The 21,010-nt window shown below is 32.9% G+C and overlaps 2 protein-coding genes across 3 annotated transcripts; both read left to right on the top strand.

Moving 5' to 3' along the window:
• The first annotated feature begins 1,037 nt into the window (after window positions 1-1,037).
• On the top strand, window positions 1,038-11,344 carry LOC108358688 (putative gustatory receptor 98b). The gene is made up of 4 exons (XM_017610141.1): window positions 1,038-2,097; window positions 7,915-7,991; window positions 11,028-11,186; window positions 11,246-11,344. Exons 1-4 carry the CDS (start codon window positions 1,215-1,217, stop codon window positions 11,342-11,344), a joined length of 1,218 nt encoding a protein of 405 aa, XP_017465630.1. The 5' UTR covers window positions 1,038-1,214.
• A 3,559-nt stretch (window positions 11,345-14,903) lies between these two features.
• Window positions 14,904-16,683, top strand: Gr98a (Gustatory receptor 98a). Of its 2 annotated transcripts, none has more exons than XR_001846817.1 (4): window positions 14,904-15,842; window positions 15,903-15,979; window positions 16,198-16,336; window positions 16,392-16,678. XR_001846817.1 is itself a non-coding variant. In XM_017610154.1 (4 exons), exons 1-4 carry the CDS (start codon window positions 14,978-14,980, stop codon window positions 16,449-16,451), a joined length of 1,161 nt encoding a protein of 386 aa, XP_017465643.1. In that variant the 5' UTR covers window positions 14,904-14,977; the 3' UTR covers window positions 16,452-16,683. The 2 variants fall into 2 exon arrangements, 1 of the variants encoding a protein (XP_017465643.1); XM_017610154.1 differs by having other exon boundaries at window positions 16,178-16,336; window positions 16,392-16,683.
• Window positions 16,684-21,010: the final 4,327 nt, after the last annotated feature.

Consider the following 21,010-nt stretch of genomic DNA (forward strand, 5'->3'; position numbering starts at 1 on the left):
TTTTAACAGATAAATTTACCTTTCGCATATACATACATATATATACTTTTATTCACTGCTTTATATGAACGAACAAAAAATAATGTTTGTTGCCCCTTATCGAGAAACTTGGGTCCGATTTAGTTATTTGCACAATGATTTTGGGTAGTTGTATTAAAACGCATCAAACTTTAACATACACGTATAGTCAAATGATTAAACTTTAATTTAAAATATAGGCTTCAAATTTGCGAGCTCTAGTTTATTAATAAATTAGGTTTGAACTATGTACTTTTTTTTTGTAAATTTCCATGTGGGCTGTGCGCAAAGATACAGTGGATGGCGTAGCCGGAGTTATATGCACAATAAATGTTGTATACCTTTCGCAGTAGAAGAGGAGCCTCCACCCTCTTCGCCGGCAACACAGAAAAGAGAATTCTCATTAGTAAGGCTTATAATCCCTAAGCGCGGCCGAAGGCAGTTGCAAGCGCAACCAAATTGAAAAGGCTTTACAGGCGCAACTTACTGGAATTTTGAGCTGAAAATTTTGGCAATTATTTCTTTAATTAAGGTGTCGCTACCTCTGAAAAGGATACGGCAGAAATCACGCTGGTATAGCCTATGAGTTTTTTGAATGATCATTATTCTTAAGTGAAACAAATAAAACTCAATAATAATTATTATTGCTTTTGAAAAAATTATATGTCCTTCTAACTAAAACTTTCCTACTCCTCCTTGTCAATCCAAAAAATTTTAATTTTTTTGAATTCTAAAGGAATTTAAATAATCTTGCATTTGGTACCCATATTTTTATTCTACATTGCATTGAATCTTTTAAATAACTTTTGGAATTAATCATATCCTTGAAATAACAAAGTGCTTTAAAATAAATCCTGACGTCAAAGAGAACAAATAAAACGCCACTTTAAGTAAAAAAGTAGGATTATCATTTATTTTATGGTAGGAGAGCTTCTCAAGGAATATAGAAACAACTTTTTCGATTTAAGCTGTTGAAAAGAGGTGAATATCTAAAACTCGGGACAAATCTGGGGATCCCGGGATTGTGATAACGACATCCCGGGATCGGAAAAAGCGAAAAAATTAACATCCCTAACTCACACATAATTCAGGAATGCTCTTTGTTAATTAATGCGAGGTCAAGTCAAAGCAATACATTTTCTCAATTTCTGTTCCAATAACAGTAATTGTTGAGTAGTAATAGTTGCAACATCATTATGCGTCCAGTAAAATTTTCCGAATCTTCTTTAGTGGTCGCTGCCACGCCCTACTTGCGAGCATTTTCGTTTTGTACTGTGGTTATGCCGCCATATTTTACTTTACGTTCATCTCCTACCTACCGGTCATGGTTATTACATCTACTTCGTACATTTTTTATACTATACATTCTAGTACAATTTGTTATAAGCTTTTGGATAGCACAGGTAAATAATGAGGCAATTAGAAATTACGTGGACAAGCACTCCACGGATAGTATTACTAAAGTTCTTAGTACTGGAATCACCATTGCACAAGTAACAGTGCAGGCTGCAATATGCATTCAAACTCTGACCGGATGTCAACTTTTACGCAACATATTCATTAGTATTGTGCACTTGGAGTGGGATGTCCGACAACACTACACGGATGACTGGCCATTAAGTGCTTTACGTAGGCGCCTGTGTTTGCGTTCAGGATTATGGCTACTAGTTGTCTGCACAATTGTTCCGTATCTATCTTATCAACTCACAAATACTACAATATCTCCGATTGAACGAGTAATCACTGTCTATTTCGGAACGTTGGTACAGGTTAAAAGTGTTGAGTATTGTGTCAATGTGCAATTGGTACAGGAGCTGTTGCGTTTAGTGCAGCGGCAGTTGCTCCATTTGAGGCGTGAACTGGTGCGCTGTGAAGAAATGGAATCTCGTTGGACCTTATACGCCGATCTGCACACGAACCAACAGCTTTTAGCGCGTGTTTGGAATTTGCTGAATAAAGTCGAACGATATTTTTGCATTCCAATGCTAATGCTCTTTTTCTATAATGGATTCTCTATAACACAGGCCATACATTGGGCTTACATCAATTTCGAGCAAGATGATTTAAACACACGTTTGTGTAAGTTTCATTGCGTATGTAAAAATGTATTGCTAACAAGAACTCTTCAGTTTCAACAGTTACATAACACTGTAGGGAGGCTAAAATGATACGAAAAAACGCCGAGACCCGTAAACTTAATTTTGGGTCGTAGATTACGGACCTGTATAACATATTTCTAGACCAGGTCACAAGATATTTTCAATTTAAGTTTGCATTATGACTGAAAAAATGCACACTTTTAAGATGGAAAATGTTACCCATACGCCATGTACGAGTAGGTATGTACGAGTAGGGCTGTGTACGATATGGCGTATGAGTGACATTATTTCTTGCTCCTATTTCATAAAAAAAAAAATTATTGTACATTTTCATTTAACTATTCAAAACTTCTTTATTTAGCCAACGATTTTTTCCTTGTTAAGGTTTGAATTTTTTTGTCATAAAAAATTAACATATATTGCGAAAATGACCTGATCTGGAAAAACGGTGTACGACCCAATATTAAGTTTACGTGTTTCGGCGTTTTTTTTTGTGTATTTTCGAAACATGAGATTTTGCCCACAGTGTAATTAAAAATAATTTAGTAGCAGTTCCTTTTGCGCATCTAATAATTACACAGTGCAACACAAAAAAAGTGATAGGAATGAGACCAATTGCATTCATTAAAAGAGGTAAAAATTTGAATAAATACCAAAGCATTTGGAAAAGTTGGTTCCAATTTGTTTTTATGTCGATTTGAAGTTGTGAATTTAAAAATTAAAAAATTAACAAGTGCAATGCACAAATTTCATACCTACAGACCAGAGCTGTTAAATTTCCATTACGATTAGCAACCATTAATTTGTTTGCATTTTTTAATTTTAGTGTTTTTTAATGTTCTTACATAACCCAGCAATTAATAATTAAATATGATTAAAAATAATCATTATTAATTGACATTAAAAGAATATTAAAATAATTAAAAATAATCAAATAACTAGAAATCAAATTATTTGTTTAGTTATTCTATTATTTTTAATTGTTTGATTATTTTTGGTTATTTGTTTGTTTTTCATTATTTGATTATCTTCAATTATGGGATTATTTCTAATTATATGAAGCCGTGTTTGGCAGGCAAATTTTTATAAATTATGTAGTATTAAATAACTGAAACTAAATTCACTGTACGAGACATTGTAAATTATCCTGATTAATACTTTCAGAAAGAATTTTGTAGGGGGAATATTGGAGCAGATCATACATTTAGAAATAGGTATTTATATTATTTGCAAACTATTATTCTCAAATTGAAATAAATCATGAAATTGAAAAAAAAATTGAAGATAATCAAATAATATTATAGTAATATATTTAAAAAAATCAAAATTATTTGAAAATAATCAAATTAGTATATTGCGATTATTATGCTATTTAAAAAAACCAAAAATAATCAAATAATTAGGTATATTAATCATGAAAATAATCAAAAATAACAAAAGAATCATGTAATTAAAATTAATTAAATAATTAATTAATTGTTTTGAAAGTAGTAAATTATTAATCATTAAAAGGTGCAAATAACGGTATTCATTAAACAGTTACTCAAAAAAAAAAAACATGCTTTCATTAAAATTTATGATTATTAACCATTATTTAACAGGTCTGCTACATATAGACATGTATAAATATGTGCACATTAGGGTGCTTTTTTGCGACTATTTTTTTCACTCCTATCTCGAAATTTTTGTGGAAAACACCTAAAAAACTCCCTGAAAATTTGAACCCTTATGATGATCGTTTATGATTAAGTTTTCTAACGTTTTCAGTTTTACACTTTTGAATGTAAGTAATCAAATATTCTATCCGCTGTTCGTCCAACTTGCAAGTGCTCTCTCTCAGAGTACAACAAGTTATTTGAAGTGATAACGGTTGTTTATATATCCGTCCACAATATGCATTGCGTAATTCACACAAATAATTGATAAAAACACCGCTAAGCTAACCCAATTTAAAATTGTAATGCACATTGTAGGCAGTCTGCCCTCGAAGTGTTGAAGGAGTATTCGATTACGTAATGTGCATTTGCGCCGCTGGGAACTGACATATTGAGCATTGCATGCATTCAAAGTAAAAGTGACAGCACTAATATTGATTTTTGTTGAAAAATATACACTCTTTTTACATTTATTAAAAAATGGGTTAAGGGTAGAATGATATAAAACTATTCTCACCCAAAGAGGTTCCTCTCTTGACCACGAAAAGTGATTAAAGCTTTCACAAGATTATCTTAATTGGCTATTAAAGAGTCGATAAAAGCATTCTGCGTACGAACGAAAGCAAACTTTTCTTGTATGGTAGTGAAATCCCTAAAGCGATTTATAGCAATCATCCATGACGCCTAAGACGTCTTGTGAATTCATTAGTTAATGCAACTAGACTCAGTGCAAGTCAATTTTTATACGAGGTTACGATGTCATTTGATACTGGAAAGTGTTCTAGGCCAAATACTACACTCCACGATGAGGTTGTTCACATTTGCCTGGTTTGTCAGGTTATCTGGTTAAAAACCATTATTTATTGTTGTAAACTGAATAAAAATTATAAACACACAACCACCTAACTTGATAACCAGCCAAGCGTGAACAACCACAATGTAAATATAACGAAATCATGTGTTGAGAAAAAGATATTTAGTTGACGTAACTTAACACTTTTCTTAGTGGTCCTCTGGTGCTTAAATGATTAGTCATGTATCTGACCGCTTTTGTTAATTGCTTTAATTTATCAGTTAAAGGTAGACAGTATTTTCTTTCGTTTATCACAAAGATTTGCATACGTGTTTCTGTACAGGTGAAAGACCATGTAAGATAAGCACCAAGGCTAGGTGATTCTAAAAATCAAGTTAATTTTTTATGGACAAGTTTTCAAGATATTTGCAATTTACCGTTATTCAACTGAAAAAATTGGTTCCATTTAATCACGTATAGCTGCGAGTAAAATCATAACCACAAAATTCACCACGATGTTGTTGGCAACTTATGTTTATTTATTTATTTATAATAATTTTCATTTACAATATAGTTCGACCTATAACAGAACCACATCAATAAAAATGGTTTCGAAGCTTGCACAAAGTTCACAAAAACTAATCAAACTTCAAAAATGTATCCTCAAAATTTCGAGGTTTTTAATTGATTGGTGTTGCGTATCTCTCACAAAGAGAGAAATATAACAACAACCATATGGAACAAAAAGTTTAGATCGTTGAATCCGCCTTAAAGTGCAAGACTCAAGTCGCTAAAAATTAACCTTGCTTTTTTAGATTTTTCTTTTGTGGGCGTATTTGCGTATTTTATTTCATATAAAAATTAATGTTGTTCAAGCGTTATATTCAAGAAAATCCTCAACACCCTTGACAAAAAAATCTAAAAAATATCGTACGAACCAGTTGGATAATGTTCATACGAAATATAACAAATGAAAGGTAAAAGAATTCCCCATAGAAATTTATTAATCATCCCAGATTTTTTTTTTATGAAAAAATTAAAACTTTGACAGTAAAAGAAAAATGATAGGTGGCGTAGAGTCGCGATATTTGGAAAATCTGTATTTATGGTCGGATTATTTTCATATTTAATGGACAGAAATAGGGCGTGTTCAAAAATGCATCAAGCAAAAGCGGCAGTCTCTTTTATTTCTAAACTATAATTGATGGAAATGCCTTATTTGCGCCACTAAGTTCCAATTCGGCATTTAACCGTGATTGCGCATATTGTACATTTCCATCAATCATAATTTCTGAACGTACCCATAATACCAAAACAATTGAACCGTTAGGTGGGGCGAGGGTCGATTTTTCTTTTCTTATTAACCCCCAATTACAATTACAATTTTTTTAATTACCTGTTTTGGCCTCAGCTTAGTAAATCTGCAAAACGATCAGCAGATCTTGCACGGTCGATCATACCATAACCGTTATTTTCAGACTTAATTTTTTAGTAACACAAGGTTTTTAACCGAACATAAGAAAGCAGTCTCCATAATAAAGGTTAAAAATGATCGAATAATTGTCAAATTTTACCCAAAAATTTAAATAAAAAATAACGATTATGCATTGATCCAAAAACAAAAGTCTTTCTATTTACCCAGCAAACACACTCTCCAACGTTAGAGAAAACTTTTGAGTTTTACATTAGAATTCTAATGTAGTTCTCGAATCGATTAGAGAATCATTAGAAAAACACTCGACATTAAAAGCCAATTACAATTCAATCAGATCATCAGAATATGATTAGATATCTAGTCTTTTTCTCAATATCGAGAACTACATATGTCCCATTTTTGTAGAGAAATCTATAGTTCTCGACAGTTTCTCTAATCGTTTTCTCACCTTCTACCTTAGAGAAGCACATTCGAATTCGAATCGCTTTCTAACCGTTCTCTAACCTAAATGTTTGCTGGGTAATGGTTATTTTCGTTTCATGATATTTATAACTGAGCTAAGGCATCAGAACTGAGATACGGAATAAAATTTTTTAGAAGTGAGCATCTGCCACTTTTTGGAGCATCTGCCACACAACGTCTGAAATCTACAACATATTCGCGTTTTTGAGTCGTTTTATTTTTGCCCGACAGAATTTTCTTAATTTTAAGAGCAAAAATTGTCCAACACTAAATACTATATGGTTACAAGAATGATATAATACAAGATTCTGTATTCCCAGCGGCGATGAAATTTCTCAAAAAGTAAACAAAGCCTAATGGGAGGATAAAATAACCTGTAAAATAGTAATTTTTTATCAATAATAAATTTTTCGACAGGAAACGTGGTTTTATTGTGTCTAATTGCAAAATATATGATTTAGAAAAAGAATTAGAATTAGTAGCGAAAATGTTAAAAACACGGCGATTTTTATGAAAGTATTAGCAAATTTCAGTGCAGTTGTTTACTTTCACTTGAAAATTGTCAAAATCGGCCCATCCCTAGAAGCGGTTTCTGGAACGTGCCACATTTGTTCGCTACATTGTGATGTGATAAAATGAAAAGCTGGCAGCACTCCGCAAGGTTGCCGAAATCTTTCAAAATATGTTCGAAAAATATCTTGATATGGAAGGAACGACTCCAAAACTCAACGCATTTTCAATCTTGAACTTTATTATACTAAAATAATTTTTTTTTTTCGATTTTTGTTTATAAAAGTCATACTTCTTTGAAGTACTTGCTTACGTTTTATATCAAATATGTGTTATTGCAACTTAAAATGTTTATTTAAATTCATTTGTAACGCTAAATAATTTTATGCATTTATGCACTCTTTCAGCCCTTCTTGGGTAAGCCTCTTAGAATGGCTTTACTTAAGAAGGTCTACATAAATTATCTACTGGATATTTGATAAGAACCTTACGCAAATACACCAAAGATGTATGAGTTTTATAAATTAAAGAAGCAACTTTAAAAGAACTCCTCCAAAAAGCCTTCTGAAGTACGTCCTATAAAAGCCCTTCTGGAAGGCGTTCTATGGGCAGCGAATGAAAAAGCCCTTCAATTTGTGCCACTCCATACAAAGAGGAAATGACAAAGGACTGTATGTGTTATCTACTGGCTACTTTAATATAGAAAGGTCTTATCTAACATCGTCGCTAAAATACAAAAAGCCGTAACTAAGAATCCAAAATTCACTTTTTGATTGATGACGATGCATTTCATCGAATTATAAGTACCCACATAGTTTTATGCTTTTTTGTATTTCAGCGATTATTTCTAGAATAAATTTATGTATGTATATGTAATTATGTATAGAATTTTTTTATAAATTACTAATTTTATTTTATTGTATTTTACTCGTTTTTAATTAGGCCGTATCATTTATACCGTGATGGTAATTGTAATGCTGTTTATGCCATGCTATCAAAGCCAATGCTGTATTGATGAGGTAATGTAGAATTATAGATATAAATAATTTAATTGACTTAAATACATATATATGTATATATAAAGGTAGCGTCACATGATTGGGCATTTGCCCAAATTTTGGTGCAACTTGTATCCCAATCATGTAACTGCACAAATATTTTTCTTTATCCCAATCACGAAATAGTATATATTTTTCAAATTTTTCAAGCAGTTGGCTGTATTGTACCAATCGTGTAACTACAAAAGAAATTTTTGTACCAATTATTTTATTTTGTACCATTATACCAATATAAAAAATTTACAAATCTGTAGAAATGTATCAATCGTGTGATACTACCTTAAGAATTTACATATTACACCGTGCGACAGTAAATTTTACACCAAAAAAAATTAATATATTCGCGAAACTGCGGGTAAATTATAGTAAAACTGCGTTTTTAGTTTTTCTCTCTGACGTCTGGATTTTTTTTTAAAGGACTTTGAAATTTTAAAAATATGATTATTTCAAAAAATGATTTAAAAAATTCGGTGCAATGTAGGATAACAATATGGGTATCATATAAAAGAAAAGATTCTGTAGAATTATAACAAAATAAATTTTTTGGTGCATAAGGACGAATGGGTATGGAACATATCCTTTACAAATTTTGTACATAAATATCCTTGAAAATTTGCAATATTTTTTTTTTTTAATTTTTGTTTGAGGACTAATATATGCAAGACCTCATCATCGAATTTGGTCCTGCAAACTTTATTAACTTAAAACGATAAAATTTTTTAAAAGCGCATCATCAGTAGATAACCTATTCATACTTGTAAATCATATTGCTATTCTACATTGCAATGATTTTTTTAATAGGTTTTTGAGTTAATCACATCTTTAAAATTTCAAATTCCTTTGAAAAAAATCCTGACGTCAGAGTGAAAAACTAAAACTAAACTATATTTGGCCCATAGTTTCGTGAGCATATCGATACTTTCGTGTGTTTTGGAATTTTTTTTTTTGTCGCACGGTGTTATCAACAATTCGTTTTTCAAAATCTTGAAATACACGAGACTTTTTAGCAACCGAGAATAGTCCTATGTAAATTTAAAAAGTTGTTCGCTCCTCCTGTAAATTACAAATTTATCAAATGGGTACTTTACGACGATATTTGGCTTTGCGATAGTTGTAGTACCTCACGACGGAATAATTCCATATAAGCGGTAGTAATAAGTACCTTTCGACGTTAATCTGTACTAAATACAATGGATCCATTTACTAATTTAATATGTAAAAACAAGGATGCATATCATAATTTCATTTATAACCAAAATTGGATTTAACTATGTCCAAAAAAAAACATGTATATATGTGTGTACATAACCACGTATTTTGACGTGCTATACACGAATATAAAGTTCGTTTTTCTCTATCTCGGCAGAATTTTTTCCTAACCTGAAAAAAACGTGCCCGTCACATAATAGCTCTGATCTATGAACTTACAGGTTTTTACATAAACTTGCAGGAAGTTACAGAAAAAATGATCACGTACTGCAAATTCCTCAAAAATCCTGAAAAATGAGAGCGATTTTTGGAGAGTTGTGTAGAGTATGAAGTTGCAAGATTTTACCTGAACTTTTTCTTCTGGTAAATCATGAGCAGTGTCAAGCGATCAATGGTTGACGTTTTTACAGGAAAAATACTTTTTTTATCGTATCCCGTACTTTTTGTTGTTACCCACTTCACTTCATTTTTACAGGATTTTACCCGAAAAGTATTGGATCACAGCTAATATCCGCCAAGTTTATTGAGGTTAGGAAAAATCCTGTTGTGATGGAGCATTTTCTCTTGGCGGCCCTGGTTACGAAATAAAAAACACACATTATGCTCTATTTCTAATAAAATAAACTCTGTATAGGCCTTGACAGGTCTATTTTTCATTGGTAAACACATTTTTGTTACCTGTAATTAAAGTTTCCTTTACATACTTTTCGATTTCTGTGCGCTACATTTTCGGGCAACGGACCGCTTCATAAAGCGAGATGCGTAATAACTACCGCTATATTTCAACCTTTTTATATTCTTAAAGCTCTGTGTTTGATTCTCAACCGACAATCTACAGAAATGTTGCAGAAATTGCACAGACAAATTTTGTATATTGCATTTTATTTGTTTGTGGTGAGCAACGGATTGACAAAATGTTGCTCCTCAAACGCGCGACGCAGACAGAGTCGCCCAAATTTTCGCATAGAACGCGATACTTTTTCATAAGAAATAATACCGCCGCATTTATTGAAGCTCGAATACACCCTTGTGTTGAACCTAACAGAAAACCTGCCATGGCAAACATGAGTTACTCAAACGGATGACAGCCTTACGTAGCGGCTATAGCCAACATCCAATATCCTATTTTTGTTCCTTTATCGAGTATTTAAACTGCCTTTTTATTGAAGCCTTTAATTAATGAAATGATGTTGCACTTTCAAAACCTGCTCGATATTGAGGAGTAAATAATTGACTGACTTTTGTACAAAATTTGCTATCGCTAATTTTGATCGGCAAAAATTTCCAAAAGAATAGCAGGCACCCCTAACAGCACGCAACACCTAGCTACATTCCCCCATACTGCCAGAATTGGCTGATTACACAATGCAGGTGTTACTTTTCCATGTAGTATACTCTTACGCCTCACTGCATTTCATTTCCAGAATTTTAGCAACAACAATTTAGCGTAGCGAATGTCCGGATAATACTAATACACTAAATACAAAAAAAAAAAAATTATTTTATTCAAAATCAAAAAAAAATATCAAGTCAATGCGATTTTCTAGTAGCTGGAAATGTGCACTTTTTATCTTACTAATATTTAATGGACCATAAAACTGCAGACCCAAATTTTCTCTAAAAACTCTGAAAAAAAAGTTTGAAATTTTTGGTGGAAATATGAAAACTTCGGCAAAAGATTAAAAACTATTTTTATTCACTGCATAATATTCACTGATTTTTTTACAAACAACTACATACTTTTACGATACATTTTTGATAAAATATTTTGGAATCTTCTCAAAAAAGTACAACCATTTTGGTACAATGTTGCACAAACTGAAAACCGTGGGTATTGATGAGTCTTTAAGCATGCGTTTGCAGGAATATTCCCTTCAACTAATGCATCAGCAAATGTTATTCACATGTGGAGGATTCTTTGAAATAAACCTGAAGAATTTCGGAGCGGTAAGCATGGGTTTTAACAAATGTACAAATAACAAATGTATACTTTATTATTTGCTTAGATCATTCTAACGATTACAACTTACGTTGTTATACTAATACAATTTAAATTACAAGCGGAGACAGAAAAGAAAACAGATGGAAGAGTACGCTTCGAATAATCATAACTTAATGATAAAATTGACTACTAACTTTTGAAAATTTTCCGAAATGTTTACAAAGAGATATATGTATGTATGCTTATTAAAAATAAATTATTTATTTTGCATATAAAAGCGCAAGTTTAGTCCATTCCTATAGGAAAAATCAATCAATAAATAAAATGTGGCAATTGTTGCTAAATGGTAAGTTAAAAAAAGAATGTCATTAAGTCATAATGGTTGTTAGATTTGTAAGACTTTAAGATATTCTGCAAGGTATTCTGCAGATAAAATTGCCACGCCCATTTCGATGGGCTGGTCGCCTTAAATAAAAATCTTGGCATACAAATATTATTTATTTCTATTCTATCGGAATAAAATGTACATTATTGCAAAAACAGAATTTTTAACACCTCGCTAAATGATAGTATATCTCATCCTAAGTTTTCAAAAACAAATCACAAAAAAAAAAAATAGTTTAAAACATAGAGAATTAAACAAGGATTACGGTACGACCTTTAATCCCTAATTTGCTGGTCTTCGCTATGTAAATCCACTTCAAAAATTTCAATTGTTTATAGCTAAGACAGATCTTGGCCAATCAAGAGCATATATGCAATACTCCTATATTGACAGTAAGAGCTAGTACCATCCGAAAACACTACAGTACAGACATATCAATAACGTACGTACGAAAGAAAAGGAAGACATACGTTTATAAATAAACATGTACACAATACATATACAAAAACGGCACTCAAGTACACAATACATTGACAAAAACGGTACTAGACTGTCTCGCTTTGATTTCGGAATGCTTACACATTGAGAAGTTAGCTTACTGCCAATATAGAAGTATTACATATATATGATCATGAGCATCTTATATATGTACATACATACATATAAGAAATATTAAGCCTGTTTCTTTAGCTTTAAAACGACGTTACATATGTATGTATATGTTATGTTCGACTGTAAGAGGCTTCAAAACTCGAGAACGGCTGAACCGATTAGAATAATCATTTTTGGATGTTCCAAACTCATTGGTCTGCTATTTAGAATCTTATCTTGCTGATCTTAAAAGATTCTTTGAGGTTACTGAAATATTGAATCTGAACGCTGAAAAAGCTTAGATGTGAAGGGTATTAAAACGTACATGCAATCGGATGAATTCATCCGTTGAATTTACTGAAAAAAATAAATAACATAATGAAATTCTAAGGCTCAGTTCAAGCAAAAAATCTTCTATGATCTGTTGGACTGCCTTAATAGAGACATGACGAGACGATTTGATGCTTTCAAGAAACTTGAATTACCTTTTTTTTAATATCTTGCGGTAAGTGGCGATGCCCTGAAAAAGCAAGCAATATCCTTTTGAAAAGCTATCGATTTGATCGAATAAGTAATGTAAAGAACATTCACGAAGCAAATTTACGGAACCAACATTTGCCTCCTTTCCAACTCGTCAACAAATTACACGAATTGAATATAGATGCAATATTTATTTATTCCAAGGACTGTTTGCGAAAATGAACGTTTATTCAGTTCAATATCTCCTATTAAGAATTCGGAACTTTAGCATTAGAGAAATTTTAAAATTGTATTAACAAAAACTGAAACAGCCCCTTTAGTTACCGATTAAAAAATTATGTTACCAGTGCAGAATACCAGTGCATACCAATTAAATTATCTCTGTTCTAATGTTTGCGTAGTTGGTGAAATTTCGTCTAAGCCCAAATAATTAATAGCTAATAAATAAACCCCCATAAAGACTCGGTGGACTTACTAAAAAAAGTTTTTAATTCAAACGAGCCGCCGATGATATTTTGCCTTGGGTTTATATGGGTTTTGTTAGAGAATGAACTATATTTTAATTGAAAATTCTTAAAAATTAATAATTAAACATAAGTGGCAAGCAATATCACTTTTAAATGGGGTGCTATAGATATGGCCAATACTGTATATGCTAAAATTGTGTATGAAAAGAAATAAATATAGTATTTATATATAATTTGCTCAGTTTTTATCCAAAATCTAGAAAGCTACAAATAGTGTTGTATGGGCGGTCAAGTGTCATAACCAGGGAACGGATTTTATGAAAATTGCTTTTTTTCTGCTGAAGAGATAGAGTATATTCTATTAAGAATGTCCACGATTTAGTTTTCCCTGATTTCATATATGCATTTTTTTGCCTTTTTTAAGATATTTGTCATTTTTGGCCTTTGGTACCTTTACACATTTGAAAAAGTGATTATAGCCAGGAAAAAGCCCTTAATCCTGATAATGTAAAAGTTTCAAACGTTCCATATTTGAATTGGACGCCACTTATATTAACTCACGTCGAGCGCTCGTTTAGTACAAGCCTGTTTTGTTACAAAAAAATCAAGTTGATAATGAAGAAAATCGAAGAATAAATAAAGAAGTAATAAATGATCATATGAAAATGCGCAAAGATTTTTTGTATGAAAAATGAGCTGGAATAAATGTTGTATGGTATGGTGTGGAGGCGTCGATATATGTACATACATAAAAATAAATAAAAGTATGTGAGTGGCTAAATAAAAACGCAATTAACTAATGAAATTAAAAGCCGATTTAGATATTTAAAGAAATAAATTACACTACTGCGAACAATCGCACATACGTCCATATACATATCGTCGTTTAAAGTACAAAATCGCGTATCGTGATTCTGCAAAACCGCGTAACTGAAATTGGCTGCCAAAAATTGGATTTGCTCACACAAGCTCTTGGCTCAATCCATTATCCATTCATCCTGAAATATTCTAGGCAAATATGCGATTACTTTATAAAAAAAAGATAACCATTTTGAAATATGAGTGTTTTTACGCTCTAGAAAATAGAGAGAAAACCTCACATACGCGGTTTTGCATTTTTCTGATACGCGGTTTTGCATTTTAGTGATACGCGGTTTTGCACTTTAAACGACGATATGTAGATATACCCAGCCAGCAAAGAAACGTAAATTTTGCCGACAGTGCAGTTTAGTTAGTAGAATAGAAAAAACTCCTTCGAAACGTTCGAAAAAAGATCATGTCATTTGAAAGCAATAATTGTATTTTATTTGCTCAAGCTAAACATTTGAAAGCATGCATGCAGAGAAGTGTGCCGCTTTTGTTAGCTTCCAAAAGGTGCCGAATTCCGTCAGGCGCTTCCTAATTTCATTTTATTTCTTTTGAACCATGAAAAAGTATCTGTGAAGTGCAAAAGGAAAGCGTATTGAACGAAAAATTCAATCAGAAAATTTTCAGAAAAAAAAGCCGAAAACATATCCATTTCACACACTGTTGTCTGTACATATGCTCCTGTCGCACACTTTAGTGGGAAAACGGATCGTCAAAGTATCCGGAAATGGAATTAGTAAACGGACAAAAATCCGCACTTCAACCACATTTTTGTCCTTTTTCGGATCGGTTTTCGGTTTTTTTTTTTTCTGGCTGGGTACTTATGTGTATATGTACATATGTACATAAGTATGTGAGTAAAAGTTCATATGCATGCAGTTAAAACAGTATCCAGGCTAGTTAATGAACTCAGTTACTGAGTAAAAGTCAAGTTGAGCTGTTTTACACTCCACATATTACATATACCTATGTACATACATATGTACATGCATACATATGTATATATATGGGTAAATTTAAAAAAACAATCTTCGGCGTATCGCTGCAACCATTTCGGCGTCTAATGATGGTATTGGTAATTGTACCTTATTTGTACGGTCCTATTGGGAAACAAGATGCGTTTTGTATAAAATACACACAACTTGTTATACATTTTATTGCTGTAGCTGCTCTTAGTGCCTACCTTGTGTATGCACATTTGAAACGCATCAAGGAAACCATTTACAATCTTGATGACATCTTTTCATCGATAATGGATGGCCTTGGCTTTACCACATTAATAATAGCTCAATTAATCATACATTTGGAGAGCTCTTGCAAGCTGCATGCCTATCAGAAAATCTTCAATAAATTTGAACAAATGCGAACATGGTTAATGCAAAAATTTGCAATACAATTCGAAATTACCAAACTTAAATTCTATGCTACTCTATTGCAAATCCATTTTACACTCTATTGTGGATTGATATTTTTCTTTATGACTTGGTTGATTTTTGAGCCAGTGCCCACGATGCGTTTACTTCTTTGCTTATACGCAGAAATTGTGTTGAAAGTTAAATTGTTTGAATACATGCTTTTTGTCATTGTATTCTTGGTGATGCTTTCCGAGCTGTGCAGAGCAGCAAATCGTCAATGCCAGCTGGTGGAGTCGACTCGGTTCGATAGTAGTGTTCAACGCCAAGAATGCTTGATGGGCTTTATAGCACTACAAGACTTACATGCTCTGCTTTGGGAAAATGTTCAACTGCTAACGGCCTACTTTGAGTGGAGTTTGCCAAGCTTATTTACGAAGCAACTTATTGATCTGACACTTTTAGCATATTGGGCCTTTTTGAACATCGAAATTGGAAAGTCGGAGGTAATTAAATACTGTAAGTATGCTTAATTAAAAACTCAATTAAATTTGTATGTTTAACAACTGGTTTTTGAAGATCTAATCGCCTTTTGGATAATGCAAATATTTACCTTGATGGTGGCATGTTTTATTTGCTCTACATGTGAACGATCGGTAAGTTACATACACATCGACCCCTAACCGCCAAAAAGATATAAGCGACATTTTTCCGAAATTTTATTTTTGATGCAGAAATACTCGCAGAGCATCGAAATGCATTTCAGCATCAAAAAAAATAATTTTTTTTAAATTTCGCTTACCTAGGACCACAGGACAAAAATGCAACTTTTATAATAAGCAATATATTTTTAGGAAAGGAAATTTCGCTCTAGTTTCAGAACTATTTTTAAAGACCGCCAAAACCCACTCCTTATGAAATGTGTACATAGCATTTCAATGCAGCTATGGCAGGAGCCAATAACATTTGTGGCTGGACATTTTCTTACCATCAATATTCGGACATTGGGAAAAGTAAGTCAAAGACGATATTGAAAGACTTTATTTAATACAAGCATTTATATTTTAGTATTTCTTCACGGTTGCTATGTATATAGTAATATTGATACAATTTCGCTTGTCCGTTTAAAAATTGAACTGTTACAGAGAAAAATACATAGTTTAATTTATCAAAGATTTTTGTAAAGTGTGTACTGCTTCATATCAGCTATTGTGGTGAAAATTTTAATTATGGGTTATTCCATGTAAAAAGGAAAACGACAGAAATTTTGAAGTATCTAAATTATGCCTGTGTTAGTAGTAACTACATTTCATTAATCTGTTGAAAAATATTTAAAAAATAAAAAATAAAAAGAATCCGTAATTTTTATCTATGGAATCTTTTACTTCATACATAATCAGGGATATCACAGAATCGGATTCAGTGATCGCATTTTCGTAGAATTCCCGAAAAATCGGACTACGATGGATTCTTTGATAGCCCCCATTACTTTACACCAGTCCTGTTCCACCAGTCACAATTTTAGATATTTTTAAATATTTCTGTGAAGATTATATCAGCCGAATTTAAAATAAGGACGAAAGCACAAAAAAAATCTGGATTGAAAATTAAGTTTTTTGGCTAAAATTCGTTCTTGAGCGAACAAAGGTCCCACCAGTCACCTTCATTTCAATAATAGTTACTAATAGTCTAAATACCGTTTTCTTAAGTACATTTATCTGCCCTTCAAACAATCTTTTCAGAATAAAATTTGTGTTGAAGGGACAGATAAATTTTAAAACCTACTTGAGAAAATGGCCCTAAAATCCGAATAGGTATATAGTTGTATGAAATTTGGCGTGTCACTAAATATTTCGCAAGTGGGTTGGCTAAAAAATTCTGGCCAGAATATTTTAAATTAAATATTCAAAAATGATGATTTTTTTTTAATTTTGCACTCATGAACTCATGAATCAACAAATTATATACCAATCGTAGGTATAAATCCTATAGAATATGAAAACGCTAGCAAATTAGGAAATATAATCGACGGTCCGTAGTTATATTCGTTCGATAGAACAAGCTTGTATAAAAATTAAAAGCCATGCTTCAGTTAAGATAGGAAGGGAAGCCAATCGAAATCAATATGTCGTCCACTATCATGGCTGCTGATAACCTTCTTTCTTATGAGTCATAATTTATGTGTTATGATTACAAAGTGAAGACCCCACCATGAATTTCGGCTTCATTTAATGAAATCGTGATGTGCAAGTCCAGCAACGCACAGTGGTTCAGCTCGTTTTCTCGGAAACAAAATGAAATTTTGCAATAAAATTTGGTGCACTTGTTATTCCTTGCCCAGGCTAGGGTGGTAACGAAAATGGGTGAATTGTATAGAGTGAACTTTGAGCAAAAAAATTAGTATTAATTATTTTTTTTTTAATGGACGTGTCAAGCCCACTTATCATGAAATATGTGTACCCCACTAACCGATTTCGTCCAAACTTTGTACACTCATTACTGTTAGCCCCATGCCCCACACAGACCTCCCATGTATTGGTATTTTCGAAAGATACCAATCCCACGATATTTTATTTTACTATATAATAAACGCTGAAATTCTCAGGTTGGAATTTTGAAAAATTTATGAGCCGAAAATTTGATTTTTATTTTTAATAAATTAAATATAAATAGCTATGGTACGGCTGAATTTAGGCTATATTTTAATTGAAACCAAAAAAAAATTAGTTGATGTAAATATGGTAATAACTGTATTTGAATTGAATTAATGAGGTGCGTAAGCTATATTAATATTTGTAGTACGAGAACTTACAAGAAACTGAAACAAGCGTTCACATTCTGGTGAAAAATTTCACCGGAAAATTTAGCAATTGTTGTGCGATTTTATATGTGCGAGTGTAATTTTTTTTACGATGGTGTGAACATGATTCGAAGTAAACTACTTCGCTTGCTGAATATTCAACATACGATAGGTGACCTGCAAAAGCGAAGTGTGTACGAGTTCACACGGAATGAAAATTCATGATGTTGATGAAAATTCCAATGTTTTTGAAGTTAAAATCTTTATGCTAGTTTTCCATAGAATTATTGCTCATGCTGTCACCAAAACCACATAAATTAAAATTCTTAACTTTATACAAAATCTACGAAAATTTAACAACTTTCAACCTTGCCCTTTATCGTACTAAAATTTCATGACTGTAAAACTGCAACAAACAACAGAACAGAATTTTTTCTTGAATTAATAAAATCTCTAATTAATAGAGATAATTAATTTGGAGAGTTTAGCTATAATAGAAAGCACTTCATCACTGTCGGAGCCTTTTTTTCAATATCGGGTTCGTCAGGTCTTGAAATTAGACGCATGTTTTAGAGAATTTTATGCAGTTTTCGAATATATAATTGGATCTTTTCGCGCAACTTTGCAAATACATATATGTAACTTTCGATTTTCTTAATTTTCGGTTTTCATCATCTTTTTGCCTAATTTCGCGAAAAAAAATTTTCGAATAATTGAAAAATCACACTAAATATTGGGAGAAAGGGGAATATTTTATATTTAGGGGTTTCTAGTCAAAGAGAGATTAGAAACTAAATTTCATCTGCGTAGGCGGCTGCGCTTAGGGATTATAACCCTCACAAAGTAGAATTCTCTTTCTTTGTTGCGAGGAAAAGGAACTGAACACCTTTTGCAGAGAATATCTTTCTGCGTAGGCGGCCTTCGACCGCACTTAGGGATTATAACCCTTACAAAATAGAATTCTCTTTCTGTGTTGCGAAGAAAAGGCACTGAACACCTTTTGCAGAGAATATTTTTCTGCGTAGGCGGCCTTCGGCCGCACCTAGGGATTGTAACCCCAGAGCTGAATTCCCTTTCTGTGTTACAAAGAAAAGGCACTGAACTCCTTTTGCAGAGAACACCTTTCTGCGTAGGCCGCCTTCGGCAGCACTTAGGGATTATAACCCTCACAAGGTAGAATTCTCTTTCTGTGTTGCGAAGAAAAGGCACTGAACACCTCTTGCAGAGAACACCTTTCTGCGTAACCGGCGTCGGCCGCAGTTAGGGTTTGTAAACTTTTTCTTATAATTATTTTACATTAATTCAATTTTTGTAAGAACTATACAACATATATATAAAGTACGTATACCAAATTAAAGGGAATCAAATTTTCTATTAAAAAAAAGATTTCAAAATCCATCCATTTGTTTTTAAGAAATTTTGATTTCAAAAATAGCTAATTTTAAACTTTAGCCTTTGATTATTCTTGTTGTTGTTTCCCCGTTATACCGTTATACCCACCCCAATCATCTCTATCGATCCCAATATTTTTTCTTTCTTAATTTGAGATTTGGAGCCAAACTGCATTTATGCCAAAATTTCTTGTGGAAATGAATTTCAACCTTTTTTAAGCGACAACCGCAATTGAATTTATGATTTTTGTCAATGTTGAATTTTTGTTAATGGTGGTCTATGCTCTCTAAAATGGTGGTAGGAGGTGCCACGCCCATCTCCACCACGCACCATCGCTCATATAGAAAAGCCAACCCAAACTGGTCCTAAGAATCATGCAAAATGTACGAAATGAGGCCAATGTGTGCGATTATTGCCGACCACTAAGTACAAGACCGCAGTTGTAACAAATTATACCCACATACATACATCTCATTGCACCGACAGAACGTATTGTGCCCTGATCTCTCATAATTTGTATGAACTTACAAAAAGGGTTGGCTTTCCTTTATGGCCGTTCGTTAAAGCGGCGGTGGGCGAAAGGTAAGTGGGCGTGGCACTTCTAACCCACCTTTTTGCAGAAGGAATGAACCGCCATTGACAAAAATGCAACCTCCGACCATCTATGTCTCCTATGGTTCCCTAGGGACCCCTTAGAAAAATTGCTAAAAATCACAATTTTCATTTGCGTTTATTCGCTTGAAAAATGTTAAATATTCATTTACACAATACATTTCTATATATACATTTTTATATAAAAGACATTTTTATAAAACACCCAGTAACCAAAATAAACATCACTGGGGCGGCAGCCCCAGGTTTTCCACACAGAAAGGGAATTCTAGTTACCTCATCCTTTCCCAAGGCTACATCACTGCGGCGGTAGCCCCAGTTAGGTCACACAGAAAGGAGAATTCTACGTAGTAAGGGTTATAATCCCTAAGCGCGGCCGAGGGCCGCCTACGCAGAAAGGAATTCTACGCAAAAATACTGTGGACGCAAGTAAAAATTGCGATTTTTGGTCATTTTCCTAAAGGGTTTTCATAGGGGGCCTAGGTGGTCAGGGGTTGCATTTTTGTCAATGGCGGTTCATGCCCTCTCCAAAAAGGTCGGTTGGAGGTGCCACGCCCACTCCCCTTACGCCCACCGCACCTTTAACGAACGGTCATAATAGGTTCATTCCTTATCTTTTTGGACTAAAATCTGAAAAGCGTCAAAATGCCAGAGCGTAAGCAAAATGCGCTCACTAAAAGAGAGTAACAGGAAAAGTAAAGGAACGCAAAAAACCAAATTGTTAGTCCAAAGAATGGCAACAACAAAACTAACGTCAAATAAGAACAGAAATGTATGTACAAAACACATTCACACAAGCACAAGCACAATAAACACTTGCTATATCAATTATTTTTTGCCTCCTTCCAATTTCAATTCATTTCTTTTACTTTTTAGATTATTC

Source organism: Rhagoletis zephyria, unplaced genomic scaffold (genome assembly GCF_001687245.7).
Source record: "Rhagoletis zephyria isolate East Lansing unplaced genomic scaffold, Rhagoletis_zephyria_1.1 Rzeph_scaffold_00285, whole genome shotgun sequence".
Lineage (NCBI taxonomy): Eukaryota > Metazoa > Arthropoda > Insecta > Diptera > Tephritidae > Rhagoletis > Rhagoletis zephyria.